The sequence below is a fragment of the Phyllopteryx taeniolatus genome, chromosome 6, assembly GCF_024500385.1.
Source record: "Phyllopteryx taeniolatus isolate TA_2022b chromosome 6, UOR_Ptae_1.2, whole genome shotgun sequence".
Classification (NCBI taxonomy): Eukaryota; Metazoa; Chordata; class Actinopteri; order Syngnathiformes; family Syngnathidae; genus Phyllopteryx; species Phyllopteryx taeniolatus.
The window spans coordinates 17,810,615-17,832,470 of NC_084507.1; the positions used below are offsets into that span (position 1 = coordinate 17,810,615).

The window sequence follows — 21,856 nt, forward strand, 5'->3', positions numbered from 1 at the left end:
ATCGTCACACTTTGTCAAATGTCTCGAGCAAAGCACCCACGCACTTTCTGATTAAAAGATTTGGAACTATTTTATCACAACATCGAAGGTCAGGGTCAATGTTCTTGAGATAGCAAATTGAAATTCCCTGCACGTTTTGGGCAACGTGAGAGATAGATAAAAAAGAGACGGAGCCTGGAAGATCACCAGATCATCTGGCGAGAAAAAAAGTTACTGCTTCACAAAAAAGATACTGCTTCACTCGTCCGTGTGTCTCAAGCGCACCGAAAAGGACTTGACTGTATGATGGCTATTTGCTTCATACATAATTCATCTTATTTCTTGGTCTGGTTATTGACACCCTCCACAAGTTTATTAACAAAAGAAGTGGGAAAAATTACAATAGCAACCAAGAGTACAACACACACAACATGAATGTGGTGCTTTTTTTTTCTTGTTTCTTGGCAGCTGCAACATTGAGAACTTTGCTTTTATTCCTCCACAAACAGAAAAGTCAAGATGGAGGCTTATCAGCCCTTCTGTGCGCTCTTAATCATTCCACACGAGGACGTGATTATGTCAGCGTTCTCCATGAAAGTGAGTCAGGCTTACCCAAGCAGGCAGATCCATTAAGGTTCGGTTCATAGCCCTCATCGCAGACGCATCCTCCGACGGGCACCATCCACTCGCCCTCGGCGTTGCAGTGCATCCGAGGCCCGCTGCCCCCCTGGGACTTGCTGTGGGGGACGCACGTGCCGCCCACAGGCACCAGAGCTGTGGGCTCCGCTCCGGAGGGGGTGGCCGGATAGGACGCCAAGTAGAGGCTGGTGGCGGGACAGCGGCGGTAGAAGACCGACACTCCCATGAGGGAAACGCAGGCGCCGCTGTCGACGATGGCCAGGACGAATCTGTGACAGGTCGGAGGAGGAAGAAGAAACATCAGTATCACGCAAACACACCTGGCAGAGGTACTCACACGCTGTAACACCCTGGTCAAAATAGAAATACTGATTCAACTCCTTTACTTAAGTCAAAGTAAAAAGGTACCAGAGGTGCCAACTGCATTCACACTCTTTGCTTAAGTAGAAGTACAGTACAGATATTTGTGTAAAAAAAATAAATAAAAGACTGGTAAAAGTACTGATTCAATTCCTGTACATACTGTAAGTAAAAAAAGTATCAGCGTTACCAAAAGTACTCACACTCTGCATGTATGTAGTAGTACTAAATACTTACAAAAGACACTGTTAAAAGTAGACATACTGATTCAACTCCTGTACCTAACTATAACAGTAAAAGTAACATTTTTAGTGTTAATTATATGCATTACCCATTTTGATAACTTGGCACAATGAAAAAAAAAAAAAAGTTTAGAAATTATTTCCGTGCGCTTGAAGAAAAAGAAACAAAAATGAACTTGAATGCAAAATTAGCTTATTAGCTCAAAAAAAGTACACAGTACTTTGATGTTTTTTCATAATAGTTTCCCTTCTATATTTACTTTGTCTTAGTGCTCATACGTAGAAGAACAAAAACAAACAAAAAAAAAAACACGTTACATGTTTTTTTAAACCAAAAACCGGCTAGTGCTGGCTGAACTTTTCAAAGTACACATACCTGCAAAATCTACTTGATTACAACGAAAAAGTATTTGCACTTGGTTACGTCGCACCACTGCACACAAGTGTCTCTCTTTACCCATTGCGTGTGAGCGGGGCAAAGCTGCGTGTCTTGATGTTGATGCGACTGTATCTGTTGGGTTGGTACTGATGTGGTGAACTGGGCTCCACCTTGGAAAAACTCTTGTCTGCAGCGATGGTATCAATCTTCACCCAGCCCTCCCTGTTCTCCTTCTCGCCACTGGAAGGCTGCAAATATACATGGAGGGTGGAGGGATACATTTATTATTACTGATGTTTTTTTGTTTTTTTGTTTTTTTACACAACAGATACATATTATAATGTTACATAATACAGTTAGAATCCACTCAAAATATGTATATATATAATAAAATCAATAAAATATCATGGTAATTTTTTTTCTTTTCGTACGACTAATCTCATAACATTACAATTTTATTTCTCAGCTGAGTTACTGAGCAGAGTGAGCTAACTGAATTTTTGACATGTATTAGTTAAGTGCAGAAATGAATGGAAAAAAATTAATATCTTTCAGACGAAGACGAGTGTAAATCCAGGCTTACTTCCGAATTTTGTCATATATGGGGCAGTTCATTCAGAAGTTATACTGATCCATCAGTGCAACACTGCACCAACTCCCAATTCCAAGATGGCCGCACCCATGAAATCAGGCTTCACCAATCACAAAAAAATCCCAGAAAACAAGGTCGAGAGATTGACAGAAGATTTACAAAGTAAGCAGTGCTTTATCTTGGATGCCAGTGCATCTGCATGTTAGTATCAGTAATTTATTTTTTCATGAAATATTGATAGATTTGACAAATATTTGGATTCAGACCAGTATTGCACTATGTATTTTTTCTTTTTTTAAATTCCAGTTTGTTTCTTTTTTTTCCCTCCAGCCTAGATGATATTGACCAGAATCCAACCTATGAAACAGTTGTGGATAAAAGTGCAAGCAATATGATTGACAAAATCATTATATTTGAGAAAATGCCCAAATCCAAGGAAAACAACAAATTCTGTAAAAACAAGAATCTAAAAAAAGTAATTATTGCAGTATAAATGATCAAGATATAAATCCCCCAAATTTTATTGTGGCTATAAAATTTGAAATCGCTCCCCTGCAAAATGTCAAAAATGGAAATCTTGCCATTCTAGTACTCAGTGGCTCAATTACTGTGGCATTTAGGGGTACATACTGTATGGTAGTTATATTTAATTGGTTAAGATTACAATGGGGGTCATTGGAAAACTTTCGCAAAGCCCACATACTACTGGCATTGCCACCCACTGGCCAGGGATGCATACTACACCATTCTATTCAGATTTGCTGGTCCATGTGGCACAAGGGAAACATTTTTTATGCGGTACTTTGTCATGAAACTATGTCCACAAAAATTGTGCAGGAAATATATCATTGAATTAATCCGACTAGATTTCAAAGCAAGAGAAAGCGAGGAGAGTAAATGTTGATTTGGATACAAGCAAGTCGCAGCGGGAGTTCAAGCCCTCTTGTCGCCTTCTAGCTCTTCCTGATCCCCTTTGACTCTCCTCTGCTTCCTTATCAGGCTTTGATTTGCATGTTAAAAACGGCATGTCATCTCCCTGAGGAGAAACGCACTCATCTTTACAAATGCCACAGTGCCCCCCCCAATCCCGCTGAGACGACAGCTGCTCATGTAGCTCGGCCTCACCACTTCAACGGCGTGTCCCAAAAGTGAGGGAAAAAGCAAAGAAAACTTCTTAGAAAACTAAATAAAACATCTTTGCGCAGACAGCAACAGTCACTTAGGAAGCCTTTAGAGGCAATGAGTTGGGCTGAAATGATGTTTTGAAAGATGACAGCGACGTGTTTCTGTATCTTGTGAATCGTAGCTTATTAGCTTCAGATCGGTGCAATGTAATCCGTCGTCTCCTTTCGGCAAGAGTGCAAATAATTACACTGATTAGACAACTATTTATTTGTATAGCATGCGTGACATTAGCGTGACAACAACAAATGTTGCATGTTATTGTTTTTAAGGATACCGTCCAAACGCAGACATTAGTATTGTGGTCATCAGAGGAAACGCAATTAGAGAATGATATGCAACAAACAAATGAATCAATATTTTTATAAATGTAAGCATAACAAATTACGAGCATAAAATGCATAGAAAATACTGTAAGCATCGTTGTGTCTGTGTACTATACATCCATGTGCCTTTAAGAGGCGGGGCCTGGTACGGGCGAGGCTATGTGTGAGTGTCTGGGTGCCAGCTGTGGTTGACAGCAGCTTCTGTCTGAGTGTGCTTATTATGTTTTACGGTTCTCCTGGTGCTCAATATACGGCTGAGAAGTTCATTGGTAACTGTGGCTCTCCTTTCCCACTTGCTAGGGCGTAACAGTACGTATAGTGTAAAAACGCAAAAATGGATGAATCGCAATATAAAAAAAAACTAAACATTTTGTAATGTGTACTTTAATGAGGAAAAATAGCACTCCATTATATTGTACTAAAATATACAGAAAACATACAACAATACAGAAGTGACATACCTAGGGGCAGTATAAGATGGCTATATAGACAGACGGCTATTCCGTTCAGTGTGACATCTCAACTCTTCTCTCAGCTCATCAATACGGAACTAATATTAGTCATTCTACACCGAGAATAAAGACTATATGACTGTGAATACTGTTCAAGTGTCTGTCTACACGTGTTGCTGCACTGTTTGTGTTTGTGTTGCTTAACGGGTTTAATCACCACAACATAGAGGCTATTTAGCATCACCATTAGGCTAGCAGACTGAAAGGCTATGCTATGTGGTTGTTTTAAATACACAAAGTGTAATTCTCTTTGCTTATGTTTAGCTTGAAGCCTCTTTTTAAAAGAACTGTTCACTAATTGTATCTGCCAAACTGCTTCTTGTTGTGAAGTGAATTGTGCCACTGCCACGACACAGCACGCGTATCTCAAGTCTGTGCTCGCAAGTCGAAGCAAAAAAAACAAAACAAAAAAATCGGTGAAACAGCTTTTATTACGAAAAACTCGGAAACACTGCATTCCTAACTTTTTGCGAGTAGTCTGTAACCAAAAGGTCTTTGGGTTGAATAAAGCTTTTAAAAAATGTCCTCTGTTCTGTGGAGCACTGCCAATACAGTCATATTAGGGTTTCATCATCTCCATAGCAACAGCCTCACCTCAGCCGCCCAGGTTCTCTCCAGTTCCCGCTGGCTGTCAGCCTGCTTGTAGTACAAGGTGAGGGTCTCTCTACAGGTGGGCGACGGCGTCCGCAGGCTGGCGCAGTCTCTCACTGAGAAGCGCAAGGTGATGAAGACCCGCGGGGCAGCGTGGCGGTACAGGAAGGGCGTGGCCAACCAGTTGTCTTTTGTGCGGGAATTCTGGTTGACGTTGCACACCTCGAACGTCCGGATGAGCTTCCCGCGGTCGTCCAGGACGCTCACTTCGTCCCACTGGAAACCACATTGTGAGCTTTAAAATGTACTTGAAAAAATGTACAGTATGCTGGATTTAAGAAGGGTGTAAAAGTAGGAAAAATTGCACCTAACGGTCCTTCCCTCCATTTTCTATAGTGCATATCCTCATTAGCCTATCCCAGCTGCTTTTGGGCAAGAGTACACCATGGACTTGTGGCCAGCCAATTGCAGGGCAAATATAGACAAACAACCATTCACACCCACATTCACGCCTATGGACAATTTAGAGTCTTCAGTGAACCTAACACCGTTTTGGGATGTGGAAAGAGGCTTGGGTAGTCATGCAAGCACAAGGGGAACGTGCCAACTCCACACAGGAAGGCCGGAGCCGAGCTTCATGGAGTTGTCCAATCACAATTGTTTAAATGCGTGCGTGGGTTGCCAGCGCTCGAGGCAAGTCAAATTATTTACACCTTTCCTTCCTTTAGGGCCACTGTCAGTTCCCTTGTGTCTGGCAACGTGCAAGTGAGCCAAAACAAAACAAGAGCGTACATGTAATTTATCAGCCACGTCATGTTTGTCTGTCACATTGCAAACACGAATGAAACATTTGTAGACCTCGTAGCTTGCGACTGCCTGTTAAATGGCTAGGGACGGGGCGCAAAGCGAGACTTTTCAGGCATCCATTGCAACTCTGAAATGCTGCTTTTTCTAAATTACGGACACTACAACTTCTCCTACAATCAACCCATTCATTTTCTATGGGGCAACAGGCGGGATTCCCACTGCACTGGTCACCAGCCAATTGTGGGACAAAAATAGAGGCACAACAATTAATCGAATAATGGACAAATCAAATTAATCAACAACTATTTTGATAATCGATGAATCCTTTGGAGACCTTTTTTAACATAAAATTGTCCAAATCCTCTGATTTCAGCCTCTCAACTGTAAATATTTTCCGATTTCTGTAGTCCTCCATGAACACAGATTGATTATTTTTGTGTTTGATCAAAATAAGGCAGTTGCAAATATCTGCTCTTACTTTGGAAAACAATGATCAACATTTTTGCCAATTTTCTGACCAAACCAGTAACTGAATCATAATCAACTTATGGAAAAAAATATTAATCATTTCAATCTATTACGAAAATAATCGTTATTTGCAGCCGCAGTACCCCTGCGATTGGCTAGCGACCAGTTCAGGGTGTACCCGACTTCTCGCCCAAAGACAGCTGGGATAGGCTCCAGCACGCCCGCGAACCTAGTGAGGATAAGCGGTTCGGAAAATGGATGGATGGATGCAGCCGTAGTATGAATAACCTGAAATTGTAGTTGAACCTGAAGCAGCCTCAGAAATGTATATCAAACTAGTAGTCCTTTGCATTCATCAGTAACCAATAATTGGTTAAGAAACAAGAATCGGAAAATAACCTTTATGCAAATTACATTTTTAGCCCATTATTCGATTAATCGATGGAATAATCGGTGGAACAATCGACTCAAAAAATATTTCAGAGTGACAACCGTAAATCATTCACTCTCACATTCACACCTATGTACAATTTAGAATCTTTAATGCATGTTTTTAGAAAGTGGGAGGAAGCCGGACTACCCAGCGGAAACCCGCGCAAGCATGGGGGGAACATACAAACTGCAGGCAGGCAGGCTGGAGCTGAGACTTGAACCGCGAATCTCAGAACTGTGAGGCAGATGTGCTAACCACTATGACCCTTCCTTCTACTAATATTTTTTGGACCCTCCCACTTTACCCCACTGCATTCAACCAATTACCTTCCAAGTTAAAAAAAAAAAAAGATTCATCCCTTTTCCCAAATATTGAAATCATGTAGCATTTTGTTCTGAATATGGCTTACTGTCTGTTATTTTTATCTCCTTGAAATTATTTTAACCAGTGCAATTTTTCTATTGATCATTAGTTACAAATCAAAGTTAAGTCTCCTATGGTTATAAACACAGCTTAGAATTTTGTTCTATTCGTGCAATCCTGGGCTTGTGAACACGAGCGTGACTGTAGTACAAGTGTACATCATAAACATAAGCATAAGCTAACGGTGTCATATTTTGGTGAATTCTAATACAGTCTATGCTGTCATGGGTTTCGAGCGCTTCATTCATGGAGAAAACCCGGCGGCACAAAAGCAGGCCTCCTCTACGACAATCCGTGGTGATGAGTCAAAATGTAAATGTAAACCCTGGGGTTCAACGTCACCAGTTATCCACAGCGAGTGTGAAAAAGGCTCGTCTTGAAGCTCGTGTAGTCCTAAATCCATTTTCTGTAGTAACACCGGAATTCTGCATTAGGCCTCGACATCATCCCCATTCTCCATGCAACAATTGCATGCAGAATGGGTGTCACAATAGGTTCTAACACCCATTCAGAGGCAGTGCAATGAGTTTTGCGGTTGTCACAAAGATCTGCACCATCGCACAACATTTGGTCCAATTATAATAATGATGAGGCGCACATAAGAAGACTCGGCTGTGCTGTCACAATAAAAGGAGTGTACGGTAATACGCTCTAGTTGAGACAAGCGGAAACTAGCGGTAACACATGTACACAGCCGGCCACAACGCCTCCACAACCCTGAGATACTATAAAACAGAAAAAAAAAAAAAAAAAAAAGAGATTTGCTTCCAAGTTTTTCATATGAACTTTTTTTTTTTACCTTGGGATGTGGGCAAGGGGAGCCACAGATGCAGATGCCTTTTCAGTCGTTTACTGAACACAACATTACAGTGGTGTCTTGAGATACGAGCACGCTCGTGACTCAAAAACACTCGAATCTCAAAATCGTCTTTCCTCATTGAAATTAATGGAGATGCCATGAATCTGTTACAGTCTGCCCCACCCAAAAAAAAAAAAAAAAAAATGAGAATGTGTTTTTAAATAAGGAAAATAACATCTATAATATTGTACTTCTTATAAACATAGAGAAATGATATTTAAATAGAATGTGAAGAATTAAACAGATTGCGCTTCATGATTTAATGCTTCAATTCAATTCATTCTGCTGCTCCTTCTAGTGTGCGGGCCTTGGCAGTATAATACAGTCATACAAGACACAAACGAAGAAGAATAGTTTCCCAACTACTGTGACTCAGTAAACTGCTATAATGTTAGTAGTTTCTTTGCAGAGGATAACAAACATATGCCTGTGACTCTTGGGAAATTGTCTGTCTACATGCGTTGCTCTACTGTTTGTGTTCAAATCATATTAGTTGCATAAAGGGTTATAACACCGCAACTATTGATGCTAACTGTTAGCCCGTCAATAGCGTTTCCCATGATATGTTAGCAATAAGCTAGTGGGGGCCTTCTTAAGGCAAAGTTTAATGATTTCACTTAACATGTAACTCCATCCATCCATCCATCCATCCATCTTCTGTACCGCTTTATCCTCACAAGGGCCGCGGGTGTGCTGGAGCCTATCCCAGCTATCTTCGGGCGAGAGGTGGGGTACACCCTGAACTGGTCGCCAGCCAATCGCAGGGTACACATGTAACTCTCTTTGTTTTAGTTTGACGGTAAAAAGCAATTGGAACTGACAAACTACTTGTAGCCTCGTTTTTGAAGAATATTTCACTATGTGCCAAACTGCTGCTTGTTTTGAAAGTAAGTTGTTCACTGCTTGCATGTCGAAGAAGGAAAATCGTCAGAGCGATGGCTAATATCTCGAAAAACTTGGAAGGTTGGGTCACTTGTAAGTCAAGGTACCACTGTACCGCTGTGGATCAAAAGCAGATTTTTGATACTTGCATTGGACAAAATAGACGCCTGACCACATGACCGAGTGATGACTTCCAGGTATGAGTAGCAACAGCCGGTTGGCACAACCTGCTTTACCTGTGTGGAACAAAAAGCCACAGCTTTCATTTGTTTTCTGACCCCAGGCCCGTGAGAGAAGAGGGCAGTTTCATGCGGGGCGAGGGGGAAGGGCGGATGATTCTGTGGAAATAGGGACAAATAGGGACGACTCATATTTGTGATTTGATTTGAACTGAAATGCCGGTGAGTCTCGAAATCCCTCCGGTGACAAAGGACATTGGGGGGGCGGGGGGCGTTTAAGACCCCAAACCAGGACACACATGCATACAGTACACACATATGTACATTACTAGACATATGAACATGATGGAGCCAAGGTAGACACTTGTGGAATGATAATGGCATTATAGGAATGCAAGAAGCTTTGACACTTGAAGTCACGGGGTCTGGTGTGGAGACTCAGAACAAAAAGGGTAGTTGTGGGGATTCAAATAAGAAGAACAAGGAAGAGGAAGGGGAGGTGGCCAGGTGGCATGGAGACACAGCAAGGACACAGAATATCCATGTGCCCTGGAGCCTAGGAAAAGATGGTATGTAGAGAGAAAAGTATGAGTTTTAAACAAAAAAAGACACGCACAGACACATAACTAATAATGCCCACCGCCCTCCCCCACCACCACCACCACCAAATCCCTTGATCTGTTTCTTTGCTTGTTGCCTCTGGCAATAAAAGTGCATCTCCATCTCGTAAGCACTTCTCATCATGCACACAAGCACGACGTGTGCTTGCATACGCACGCACGCGTGCAGGCAGGCACGCACGCACGCGCGCGCGCGCGCGCACACACACACACACACACACACTTGCACCACACGCCAAACAAGACTTAGATGTCATTTTGGAGTACTTTTAGAGGACTGACAATTGAAATCCACTGGCCAGTGCCTGTATTTTTTTTTTTATACTGCATTCACAAATCCTACATTTGATCAATTTATGTAAAATTATTTTATGTACTGTTTGTATCTGTGACTGACAGGGTGTATAACGACAGGGTGGATATTTTTGGCTAACTGGTTAAAATTTTATGAGCACAAGGTGGAGCGTCACATAGCAACATGATTTGGTACACAAGCTGAGTTTGAACTGTTTAACAAATATATTTGGAATCTCTGACAAGTTTAAAAATTAAATGTGTCACTATGACAGGGTAGACACGTTAATCTTGACAACATCCAACTACTGTACACACTTGATGGTAGCAATTCCAAGGACACATGCAAAATGATCAATATGATTATGAAAAAAATACATACATGATCAAAATGACTCATTTTATCAAATAACTTGTGGACGACACTAAAACCATGTGAAGAGAATTTGGTTAGGTATCATTCACTGTAGTTAGAAGAGCAGTGTATGGGACATGCCAGAATCATCCAATGGGGGGCAAAAATGATGTAAAATGAAGGAAACATAATTTAACAGACTTATCATTGTTGTGGTATGTATGCAAATTTTTGTCCACTTACAATAAGACCTCAGAGTTTCATTATTCTACTACATCTTCATAATGACTCAGTGAATCTGATGAGGGCACCAAAGACACTTTTAGTGATATCGACCTCATTATGCAAGTATGATGAGAAGTGTTATAATATTGTTATATTAAAATGATTGCATTTCATAATTTAAAAAAAACAACACACTAATTCCACTCATTTTCTCTTCTTTTTCATAGTTATTATATTATTATGTAGATTATTCCCCACAATATATAAATTATTGTGGCACTGTGATATTGTTGGAAAATAGTTGATGTGTACTTTATTTACTGCAGATCTACTATTACTATAGTAATTACTATAAGCAATATTTTTTTAAAAAGATGTTTAATTGCCGTTTGTATTGTGTAACAAAAGTCACTCCCCTTATATTGTATACCCAAGTTCCACCATGTACACTCAGAATTTAAATTGAAACCATCCATCCATCCATCCATTTTCTGAGCCGCTTCTCCTCACTAGGGTCGCGGGCGTGCTGGAGCCTATCCCAGCTGTCATCGGGCAGGAGGCGGGGTACACCCTGAACTGGTTGCCAGCCAATCGCAGGGCACATAGGAACAAACAACCATTCACACTCACAGTCATGCCTACGGGCAATTTAGAGTCTCCAATTCATGCATGTTTTTGGGATGTGGGAGGAAACCGGAGTGCCCGGAGAAAACCCACGCAGGCACGGGGAGAACATGGAAACTCCACACAGGCGGGGCCGGGGATTGAACCCGGGTCCTCAGAACTGTGAGGCTGACGCTCTAACCAGTCGGCCACCGTGCCGCCTAAATTGAAACCAGTACTTATTAAAAGAAAAATCAAAGACTAAACCAACCCAGGTAGCGGTTATTTCCTCTTCATGATAGAATAGCGTGCCAAGTGTTCTCAGGACATAAAGCCCTTTTGTAATGAGTTTATAAACGACACATTGTGGCGAATTTATATGATGTTTAAATTATTGTTCACTTTTCACTCAACGATGACAATGGATAAAAGGTGTATGTGTGTGCGTGTGTGTAATTAGGAGACATATTAGTACTGAGCAACAATCACTCACAGATGAATGAACTTTACTGACCCAGGACTTGACCCCCGGCAGACTCACACAATCAGGCATGCGCGCGCGCGCACACACACACAAAGAAAGAATGGCACATAAAGAATGGCACACATGGATTAATCACTGCAATCTCATCATGGATGGAGTCACATGGCAAAGCACATGTATGTGGAATGTAAGCCCTGTTCGTGGTCTTAAAGGCGAGTTACGAAATCTTTTTGGCCTTGTGGCGGGTCGCCAACATTCAACACACCTTGAAATTACACACTTGGGAGATAAACGCAAATAAGTGCAGCCTTACATTTGCAGGCTGTCATCATGTGACTGATCTAAAAGGCCAATTCTGTCATGGAGAGAAAACCCTGACACCATCTGTATAATTTGACCTTTTTTAAATGCTCTTTCCAGGAAAGATGCTTCCAGTTTGCGGTAGCTTGTAATCATACAGTGATTTCCAGTATAGGAGATGACACGTGTACATCTAAGGTTATAATCCAGATAGCCATTCTTATCCTGTTCATGATCACGGCTGGGCTAGATCCCAGATGGATTTTGGGCAAGAGGCTGGGCACACACTGGACCGATCGCCAGTCAATCGCAAGGCGCATAGAGAACGAAGCATTCACTGTTACATTCACATCTATGGTGGAGATTTGAGCCTTTCGACAGTGAGGCAGACGAGTTAACTTCATGGTGTCGCCTGAGGTTATAATGTGACTGTACATTTCAAGATATGATACAAAGGCTGCAACTTTACAGGGCAACCAACACATTTCCATGCACACGGCCTTAGGTGTCCACACCTTGAACACTCTCTGTGTACAACTAAAAAAAAAAATATATATATATATATATATATATATATATATATATATATATATATATAAATCACTGTAATCGTAAGTCAGTCATTCACTACCAGGGTGTCATATGAGGTGCCGTATCGGCAAAAAATAAATAAAACCTTTACCTCTCAAGCACACAAACACTCACACTCAACAGGAAAAAGAAAAAAACAACAACTCTCACACACCTAAAAACATCTTTTATTTCTAACTATGAGTGTTTTTTGTTCTAGTAAAAGGGATTTGGGTGAATAATATAACTTTTTCATGTATGTGGTTTATGGTTTGTGTGAGAGTTTTTTTTTACTGTGTGTGAGAGATTTGTTGGTGTGTGTGAGGTGTTTTGTGTGTTTGTGTGGGTGGGTGTGCATGCGTGCGTGCGTTCATGCATGTGTGTGAGCTTTGTTGGTGTGTGTGAGCGTTTCAATGTGAATGTGAGAGGTTTTCTGGTCTGTGTGAAAGGTTTTTTTTGGTGTGTATGATTTTTTTTAGTTTGAGTGAAAGGTTTTTGGTGCTAGTGAGAGGTTGGCAAATGTTTGAGAGGTTTGTTGGTGTTTGTGAGAGGTTTTTTGTGTGTCACTTGTGAGAGTTTTTGGGTGTGTGTGCATGTGTATGTGAGATTTCTTGGTGAGACTGAAATGTTTTCTGGTGTGTGTGAGTGAGCTAAATGCTTCTTTTTTTTCTTTTTTTTTTGCCTACACGGCATCTCATATCATATCATCCTCCCTATTACGACTGTCATTCAACAGTCTTTACTGCTTGTTTTGGCCAGCATGTTCAGCCAATCACAAGGCACATATAAACAAGCATTCACAATCATAGAATTTAGAGTCTTCACTAAACCTCACATGCTTTTTTTTTTTTTTTTTTTTTTTTGATGTGGGAGGAAGCCAGAGTTGAGTAAAGCCATGCAGAAAGTCGGGATTCGAACCCTGAACCATGCTAACCATTAGGTGCTGCTAGTGTAAAAAGCAAAGGCTGATAAATGCCAGATTTTGCTGGATTTCTGTGTGAAAGAGGTTCATAATTTTAGGCAGTGAGTAGGGAGTGCATACAGGCAGTGTTGTACCTGAACAAGTTCAATGAAAGAAAGTTCATGAACTAGTTCATATTTTGTGCAAACGTGAACTGAACTTAGTTCACTTCTGCCCGATAAACATACCGGTAATTGAGAAAGCGATCATTCTGGTGTCATAGAACAGTTTTCGAACGAGGGTTTATTTTAATTCAAGAGTGCCAGGTTTTATTCGGGACCTCCAGGACAAACCCGTCTGAATACAATATTTATGAGCCTTCATATGTCGGCAGATAAACGTTGTATTTGGCAACTGATTCGGTGATATATATATATGTGTGTAGATATATATATATATATATATATATATATATAAAGTGTTTCTGTTACAGTTTCTTACCCCTGTGTCCGGGTAGGTGGTCCAGCCCAGTTCTGATGTAGACTCTGTTGTGTCCAGCAGCATCACTATCACATGAACAAACAGACAAAATCTTTTTAGAAGGCACACCAACAATTTGCCTATATTAAATGCATGCAACTTGTAAACAAAAAGAGCATGTTGAATAAAAAAAAATAGGCGCCATTCGATAGAAAGCAATGCGACATGGACATGTAGCTTTAAAAATTAAACTTGAATTCAGATTTAAAGTGAAATCTTTTTGTGGGGCCTTTGCTAAATAAAAAGTCGGAAGCAGACTATTGGTCCATAGAAGAATTCCAGGTTGGAGCCAAGTTTGAATTAAGAGTCACGCGACTTCAGTGTAGTACCACATTGTGCAGCAACATGCAAGGCAACGCTGAGGTCGCTGGATGTAGATGCAGCGTGATAAACAGCAAAGAGAATGCAGAGAAGGTCCCCTACTAAAATGCAGTAATATTTATTATTCCCACAGAGTAGAGAAAATATATGCCTTTGAGTATTCTTGCATCTTCTGTATATATGTACTGCTTCTTCATGTGTGTTAAACTAGCAATTGTTTGAATGTTTATAATTACTGGAAAATCGATGCTAATTTTTGTTAGCACTAGGCCAAATGATATGGTTTGGTTGAACATTTTGGTGTTTGAATATAAAGTGTGACAATTAAAACAATGTTTTTTTTCGCTGCATTCAACTGAAGTGAGTTGTGAGTCATTCAGTTCTCTCATAGTTAAGAGTTATTTTATAACTGTCAAATTTGCACTCTACATATTTAAGAGGAAAAAAAAAGGACAGGCCCTACAACTGACCTTTGAGGAATACTGCAGGATAGGGTGACAGACCCTGACTTATGGAGGCCAACAACCACAGAAAAAGATTTGTGCAGCATATATTGCTTTAAAAGGCTATGAAGCCAAAAGACAAAATTATTAGGAATCAAGTAAGGAATGAAAGTCGCAAAAAGGAGTAACCACACAAGTTACTGTGAGTCTAATATGATAAATGAAAGTAATGATAAATGAAAAAGGATGGATGCTGCCCATTTGTTTGCTAAATTTGCTTTCACTTTGGATACATCTGTTTTTGTGGTTTAGAAATAAAACTAAATAAATGTTTTCCTTACAAAAGCCAGGAATGGAAAAGATTGCTTTGTCACTTTTCGAAGCAGAAACGTACCCTTGTGTTAGTACACACATTCTGTTGAGATGGGGTCTACACTTAGGATCTGGCCACAGGAATTTTTCCAGTTCGCTTCAAAAATCCCGTTGGCAGCCGTCCGCTCCAGTCTGGCAGCGTCTGTGCTCGCCTCTGTGGCGTGCGCGCACGCTTAACCAAAGTTTCCTGTGCACGGTGAAACGGCAATGACTTCCCGTTGGAATCTTTTTCTGTTTTTTTTTTTTTTTTTTCCAAAAAGACTATCATTGCATCAAGGGAGGCGCTTATCTCCTGATGGGAGTCAACATATGATGCGTTAAGGGAGGAAGCATCTGCCTCTCTGTTTATGGTGGTCATACAATTTTTATCCCTTCCTCCTCATATTTCATGACACAAGATTATTCACTGTAGAGGAATTTCTCCTCCGTGCATGGAGATATCTTGGCTGCCATCGAACCTAAAGGCCACCTCACCTGTCTGCTCCTTTCTGCCTTCATAATTCACACGTTAGGGCAGAGACGACCATCCGTAAACCAACAAACAGCAAGAAAGTGCTATCGTTTGTGGATTATCTAAACAACCCCCCCCCCACACACACACCCTTTGTGGTCTGACTGAGCTGTTGAGAGATTTTATTTATTTATTTATTTATTTTAAGGATTACACTTGCAGATGGAGACAGCAAATCTGCCCTACCATTTTATTTGTCCTTGTCCTCCCCCCTCCCCTCGTCACTAGTGTAAACACATACACAATCATGCTGTGCGTTCACAACGGAAGCCGTGACTTTAAGTAATTCCTACCACAAAACCAAACAGTACCCGTGGAAATCTGGAGTCATCCATCCATCCATCCATCCATCCATTTTCGATAGTGCTTGTCCTCATTAGGTTCAGAGGTAAAAGCGTATCCCAGCTGACTTTGGGCAAGAAGCTGGATATGCAGAAGACTAGTCAACAGCCAATCACAGGGCACATGTAGACTAACAACCATTCATGGACAATTTAGAGCATCGGTGTGCAAACTGTGGCCTTTGAGGGCTGCATACAGAAAAACAGCCACATTTTTGCATCAATTCATTGGACATTGTGCTGCTCCTTCTGCTGTGTGTGCCTCGGCCACCGATGGACATTATAATACGGACATACAGATAAACGTACATGGACATGGTCACAAGTAAACTGCATTATTAATCATTCTTCACAGAGGATAAAGAAAATATACCTGTGGGTATTGTTATATTGTCTGTCTTCATGTGTTGCTCCATCATTTGTGCTGAAATATCTGTTACTTAAAGAGTTTAGAGTGACAGTAAAGTTCAGTTGGGAGTGGCAAGAGACATCTTGAAAACTCTTTTTTGAAGAATATTTCCCTTTATGCCAAATTGTTGCTTGTTCTGAAGTGAAGTGAGTTACATTCACTGCCACCACATACGGCGCTCGTATTTAAAATTTTCGCTCCCAAAAAAGAACGAAAGAAAGAAGGAAAAACACGACGGCTCATATCTTGAAAAATGTGTAAGTCGGGTCACTCTTATCTCAAGGCACCACTGAAGCCTGTTTGTTTTTTTGCGAAATGGATGTGTATTGGCAGAATATCTGTACTAAATTTGAAAATGTCCTTGTTTTAACAGATATTATAAATCTCGCTAAACATTTATTGAACAATAGTATGTTGTTGTCATTATTTTCCATGACTTCAAATTCAAATCAAATTCAATTAAATAAATATACGGTAATAACAATCAAATGCAGGGTCAATTGTGTATATGTAATAATATGATAAGGTGATTTTATATATACATCCTTTTTACACTCATAACGGCCCTCTGAGGGAACCATAACTACAATGTAGCCAGTGACAAAAATAAGTGAACACTTTTGATTTAGTATCTTTAGTGAATGTAACGTGGATGTTGTTGGGATGTGAGAGGAAGTTGGAGTGCACAGAGAAAACCCACGCAACCCGGAACACAGAACCTCAGAACTGAAAGGCTGATGTGCTAACCACAAATCCAATGTGCTGCTGAATCCCCCCCCCAAAAAAAAGCAATATTTAAAACCATTTTCAGATGTCAACGGTTCCTCAAACAAATACAGTATATAATACGTCATGCATGAGCCACACACAAACAGATATTCATTAAGCGCTATTCTATTTAGCAGATGCTGCACACGTGTCACTCCAAATTTAATTAACTTTTGCTCCGGGGCATTAGTTCAGCCAAGCACTAATAATAACACGTATAGCAATTTAAAAATGAATATTTATGTCTATCTAGTTTCCTGTGGTGGGGGGCCGAGGTACTAACTATGCGAGACAAACGCGTACATGAGCCAGTTGTCGTCAGAGAGCCTCATGCATGTCTTATGGCGTGACATTTGCATGGTGAATAATTCACGGCGACATCTGGACGTAAAGCGTTGAGTGCACACCTTTCAGAGGATTAAGACCTCGCGACATGGACAAAAAGCGGGGGGACATTTTCTGGCAGGGCCACTTGGCTGTAAAAGCCCCTTTATTTAACTCTGTCACACACACAAACACACACACACACACACAAACACAGTGCCACAGCATCTCTGTTATTGGCCCATCTGACAGCAGAAACACTCAGCTTTTGTTCCTGACAGCTCCGAGAAGTGCTGAGTCTGCAATCTGGACCTAAGTGCTGCTGCCTTTAAAGCACACTGCTCCACTCACTTCTTCTTTGACCAGCTCCTCCATCACGTCCGTTGTCCCCACTCATCCTTCCATCCAACTGGGAGCACAAATATTCATTACGAAATGTAGATTTTTCAGGTACCTGTACTTTACTTGAGTATTTATTTTTCTGATGACATTTTACATTTACTCCCTACATTTGAAAAGACATCTTTTCTTTCGACTCCTTACTTTGTCAAAATAGGCATCTTAACAACTGTCATTTTACATTCCAAAAGAACGATACTTATACCATTCCGGGTTTGGGGGATGCTTCTAACTTGGAGTGCAAATTGTTGAGTTTTCACACCACCAGGCTAGTGGGTCCTAACAAACCCTTGTTGCAAGAACTGATGTAGCCTGCACGGATGAGAAACGAAACCACTTCTGAGACAAACAGAACACGGCACGGTGGAACGTGAATTAGGGAGCATTACCGACAAGAGAACTGGAGAAGCAAGATATTCCTAATCCATGACCTCATTTAAGAGAGTTAACTTCATGTTATTGGCTATAAGGATAATATACAGCGTAAAAACCCCAAATTCTCCATCAAAACTCTAACCTGAAAACACATACAGTACATGGACAGTGATACTCAGCTGGTAGGTTGGGACCAAAAAGTGGATTGCGCAGCCATTTTGGATGGGTCACAGACAAGTGGTAAAAAATTTACGACAGTACCGACATACGACAGTTTGAGGTGAAACAGATGGCATAAGAATACGTCGTGTTTACTGCATTGTTTACTGTACTGTTTTTGTAATTAGATTGCTTTATAGCTATGGCCTGGAAGTGTTTTTCAGACAAATATTTATTGTAATTATGACTTAAATACTGCATTAGCATAGCTTTGCAATGGTGCGGTCCGACTTGTGTTACGCCGTTGCTTGTCCCCCTTCCCATCCTCCTCCCGTCCTGCTTCCATTGTGTATTATTTATCTAAAAAGTGACAGCAGGCTCGGACTTGGTGTACATTAAAAACTGACGCCGGAGTGTTGCGATGCTCATGAGAGCATTGCCATCGTGTTTGTCTCTCGCCGTTTCCAAGCGTGGGTGTGAATGCTCCTGTCTGCAGTGCAGCGGTGACCCGCATTAGATCACGGGCGACCTCCTCCGCTTTGCTCACAGCTGAGCGACCCTCTAACTCGTCGCCTCTCATTCCATTTTTTGCATTTGCAGCGACACTCTCGCGCCTGCAAAGTGTCGTGTTTGTTGTCTGCGTCACACCTCCTTTCACGCCACATGATACTTTTAACACTTTTCAGAATCTGGCAAAGAGTTTGCTTTTATTATTAACAAATGCACCAGGTTGTAATACAACTTAAGTGGGGAGAGTGTAGTGTATAATGGCATTTAAATATCCACTTCAGTTACATTTGCTATTCTGTTTTTTTTTCAGTTCGTTCTAACTTGACAAATGAACTACAGTCGAAGCCGTCCAGTTTCGCCGCTGATTCGCTACACGCTGTACGTGGGGACACCCAACAGAGACAGTGCAGCCCAAATAACACATAAGTGGCCAATTCCACACTGTACTGGTAGAAAAATGGCCAAAGTTATTATCAATAAAGTAGCAATTGCAGAGAAAAGCCACTGCATGGAATAAAGTCGCTTGGTGTTTACAGTATTTTGTGGGGGAGGGACGACTCATGCCAGAGGCCTGTTTGCATCATCTGGCTTCGTTTTAGCCCCGCCCCTCAAAAAAATCTGGTCAACTGAGGAAGTGAAAAATAATTTAATGCAATATCTCAGCAATTCAGTACTAAATTGTTCTCCGTCTTTGCACATTTTCATCACGTTTCTTCAAACATATTTATTGTAGAGTGGGACCTGAATAAAACGGACCCAGATATAAAGGAAATCGGAAAAAAAACGGACCATTGGGACTGAATAATGTGTCCAAAAATAGTTTTCATTTGTCATTTAAACTGCTTTTGACAAAGTCTGTTAATTCCAGAATTGGCCGCTGTTGTTTACTGGCGCTGTGGCGCAATGGAGGCAGAGAATGGGACTGATGGATTTCCAGGTTACAAATATACAAAAGAAAACGATCCAATTCCAAAAGATGTGCCTCCTGTGCCTATGTGGCAGCCATGTTGAATTTGGGGCATTGACATGGCGGCCATGTCATGATGGTTATATCTATTGTACATAGACTTGCAGCGCAGAGAGAGAGAGAGAGAGAGAGAGAGAGAGAGAGAGAGAGAGAGCACGAGAGAGAGAGAGAGAGAGAGAGATAGCGGCACGGCGGCAGTCTTAACTCTGAGGAATACAAACACAAGTCTCTGGAGTCTGGAGCATGCTATTTTTTGGAACTAGGAAGCACACTAATTCCTCGTGGCTCATGAAAGCGACTTGCCGACGATGAGTACTGTACGTCAACAATGTCACCATGACCAAGCGTGGTAAGTATGGATAAAATGCGAAACTTTCAAACATTTTCAAGCTTAAAAATAATTTTGTACTGTCCAGTAATATGGGTGCATATGGCCTCAAAAAGGTGCTTCAATGTAACGGAAAATTGGCTATATATTATTAATATTTGTTTTATGTTCAACTAAATAGGCCCAGATTTTACACTGAGTGAGTCATTTTGTGAGTAAATTGAGACGAGATCATTATTTCACTATATACGATATACATTTTTGCTTGGTGATGTGCCTGGAGATTTTTTTTGAATGTAAAATATGTGCCTTGGCTCAATAAAGGTTAGAAAACGCAATGAACTCACAGGTTCACTAAATAACAACTGCACGCTGACATTTCCATCTAAAATGGCTGCACTTTGAAGCATTTAGTCCTTTGCCCTCGATCCAACGGGCCTTGATCCGCTCCAGATGCTCCACTCCACAGACAGTCGGTCCAGGACGAAGCCTCGACCATACCATCATTACGCGCAACCACAGGCGGCGAGCGATATGCCAAGACGGGGAGATGGCAGCAGGGCCGAACGAAGGGGGGCAGATTAACCTTATTCCAGAATAAAGCATGGCCTTGTCAGAGGGAGTCATCAAAAATTATCTTGCGGTTTATCCGACTGGATGCGGCATGCTCAGAAAGATACCGTAAGCCTACAGGAGTGTAAGGGATAAATTAGCCAGCGGTGGCTTTGCACAAGCACCATTTATTTGCAGTCAGGACAGAAGGGTGAGCATCTCCTGCTCTGGAGGGAGTCTGATAAATCACCAATTAACAACACAAAAACATTTCTGCTCAATAGGTATGATCAACACCTCTTTTGTAATTGATTATACATTCTGTAATGATATGTGTAAGGACTGTTCACTTGATGTGAACAGTTTTTACTGTTACTTTTGTTACATTTAGTGCTCATTTTGTTTGCATTTTGAATGGGGACAGCACCAAAATAATCATAAGAGCTCCACTGCGCACTCACATACACTTGCAAGGTTCTTACTGCACTTACGTTGTCTTGACAACTGGATTCCGTGCAACAAATAACGTATCATTAAAAATAAACTTGTAACACCTTGCCTTCTTGGCTGAAGATTGTGTAACTTTAAGGCCTTCCAACTGAATAAGCTGGGCATTAAAAACAATTATTTCTGCTTTCTCTGCAGGCCTCATTCTTAATCAAAGTTGGTGAATCAATTAATTTGAGGACTTCAGACACTGTAGAAAGGTTACATTTTTTAAAAGCAAAAAAAAAAAAATGTTTTGCACAAGAATGAGCATTAGGTTGAAAAGTTACAAAAACAACCGACCAAAACATGATGACTCTGCATCCTACCCTTCCCGCCAGGCAGCACGCAGTCACCAGGTTCCTTTTTTCTGGCCTGGCGGTAACTGACTATGTCACGCATCGCACGTCCTTTGTTTACTTTTTACACATTTTCTATAACTGGATCCTGAAAAGACGGCTTATCACACCCAATGAAAGGGCAGGGATCTGCCTAATTAACACTCAGATAAAAAGAAAACCTCCTGGAGAAAGTTGGCCCAGATGACCTTGGAGTGAGAATGTCAACAGTCCCCTCTTAAAACGAAAGACATGCTGGATTATTTGGGAAATTTCTTCAGCAGGGCAGCTTGTTGTTTTATTTAAAATAGGACCTTTTTTGGGAGTCTCATTAAAAATAAAAATAAAAACACACAGAAATAATGAACGTAAAACATCTGGTTATGCATCACTGCAGCTTCACTCAAACATGACAGAAAGTGATGGAAGGGGCATCCGGTGTGGCTTTATCCCATCAGTATGAAGTGTTGATAAAAAGTGAACATGCAAACTGAATCTCTCTCACACA

At 41.0% G+C, this 21,856-nt stretch overlaps 1 protein-coding gene across 4 annotated transcripts in view; it reads right to left on the minus strand.

The window, feature by feature from the left end:
* ephb6 (eph receptor B6) overlaps window positions 1-21,856 on the minus strand; it is a 54,246-nt gene that overhangs the window by 28,922 nt on the left and 3,468 nt on the right. For 3 of the 4 annotated variants that reach the window (XR_009788854.1, XM_061775740.1, XM_061775739.1), the window contains exons 2-5: window positions 13,707-13,771; window positions 4,806-5,078; window positions 1,678-1,847; window positions 592-887 (exon numbers count right to left, since the gene is read on the minus strand). Coding sequence is in view for 3 of the 4 variants with exons in the window: in XM_061775740.1 (XP_061631724.1) it covers window positions 592-887; window positions 1,678-1,847; window positions 4,806-5,078; window positions 13,707-13,771 (804 nt within the window). In the remaining variant the exon portion in view is untranslated. The remainder of the gene's footprint in view (window positions 1-591; window positions 888-1,677; window positions 1,848-4,805; window positions 5,079-13,706; window positions 13,772-21,856) is intronic. The other variant, XM_061775741.1, reaches the window with a different exon arrangement.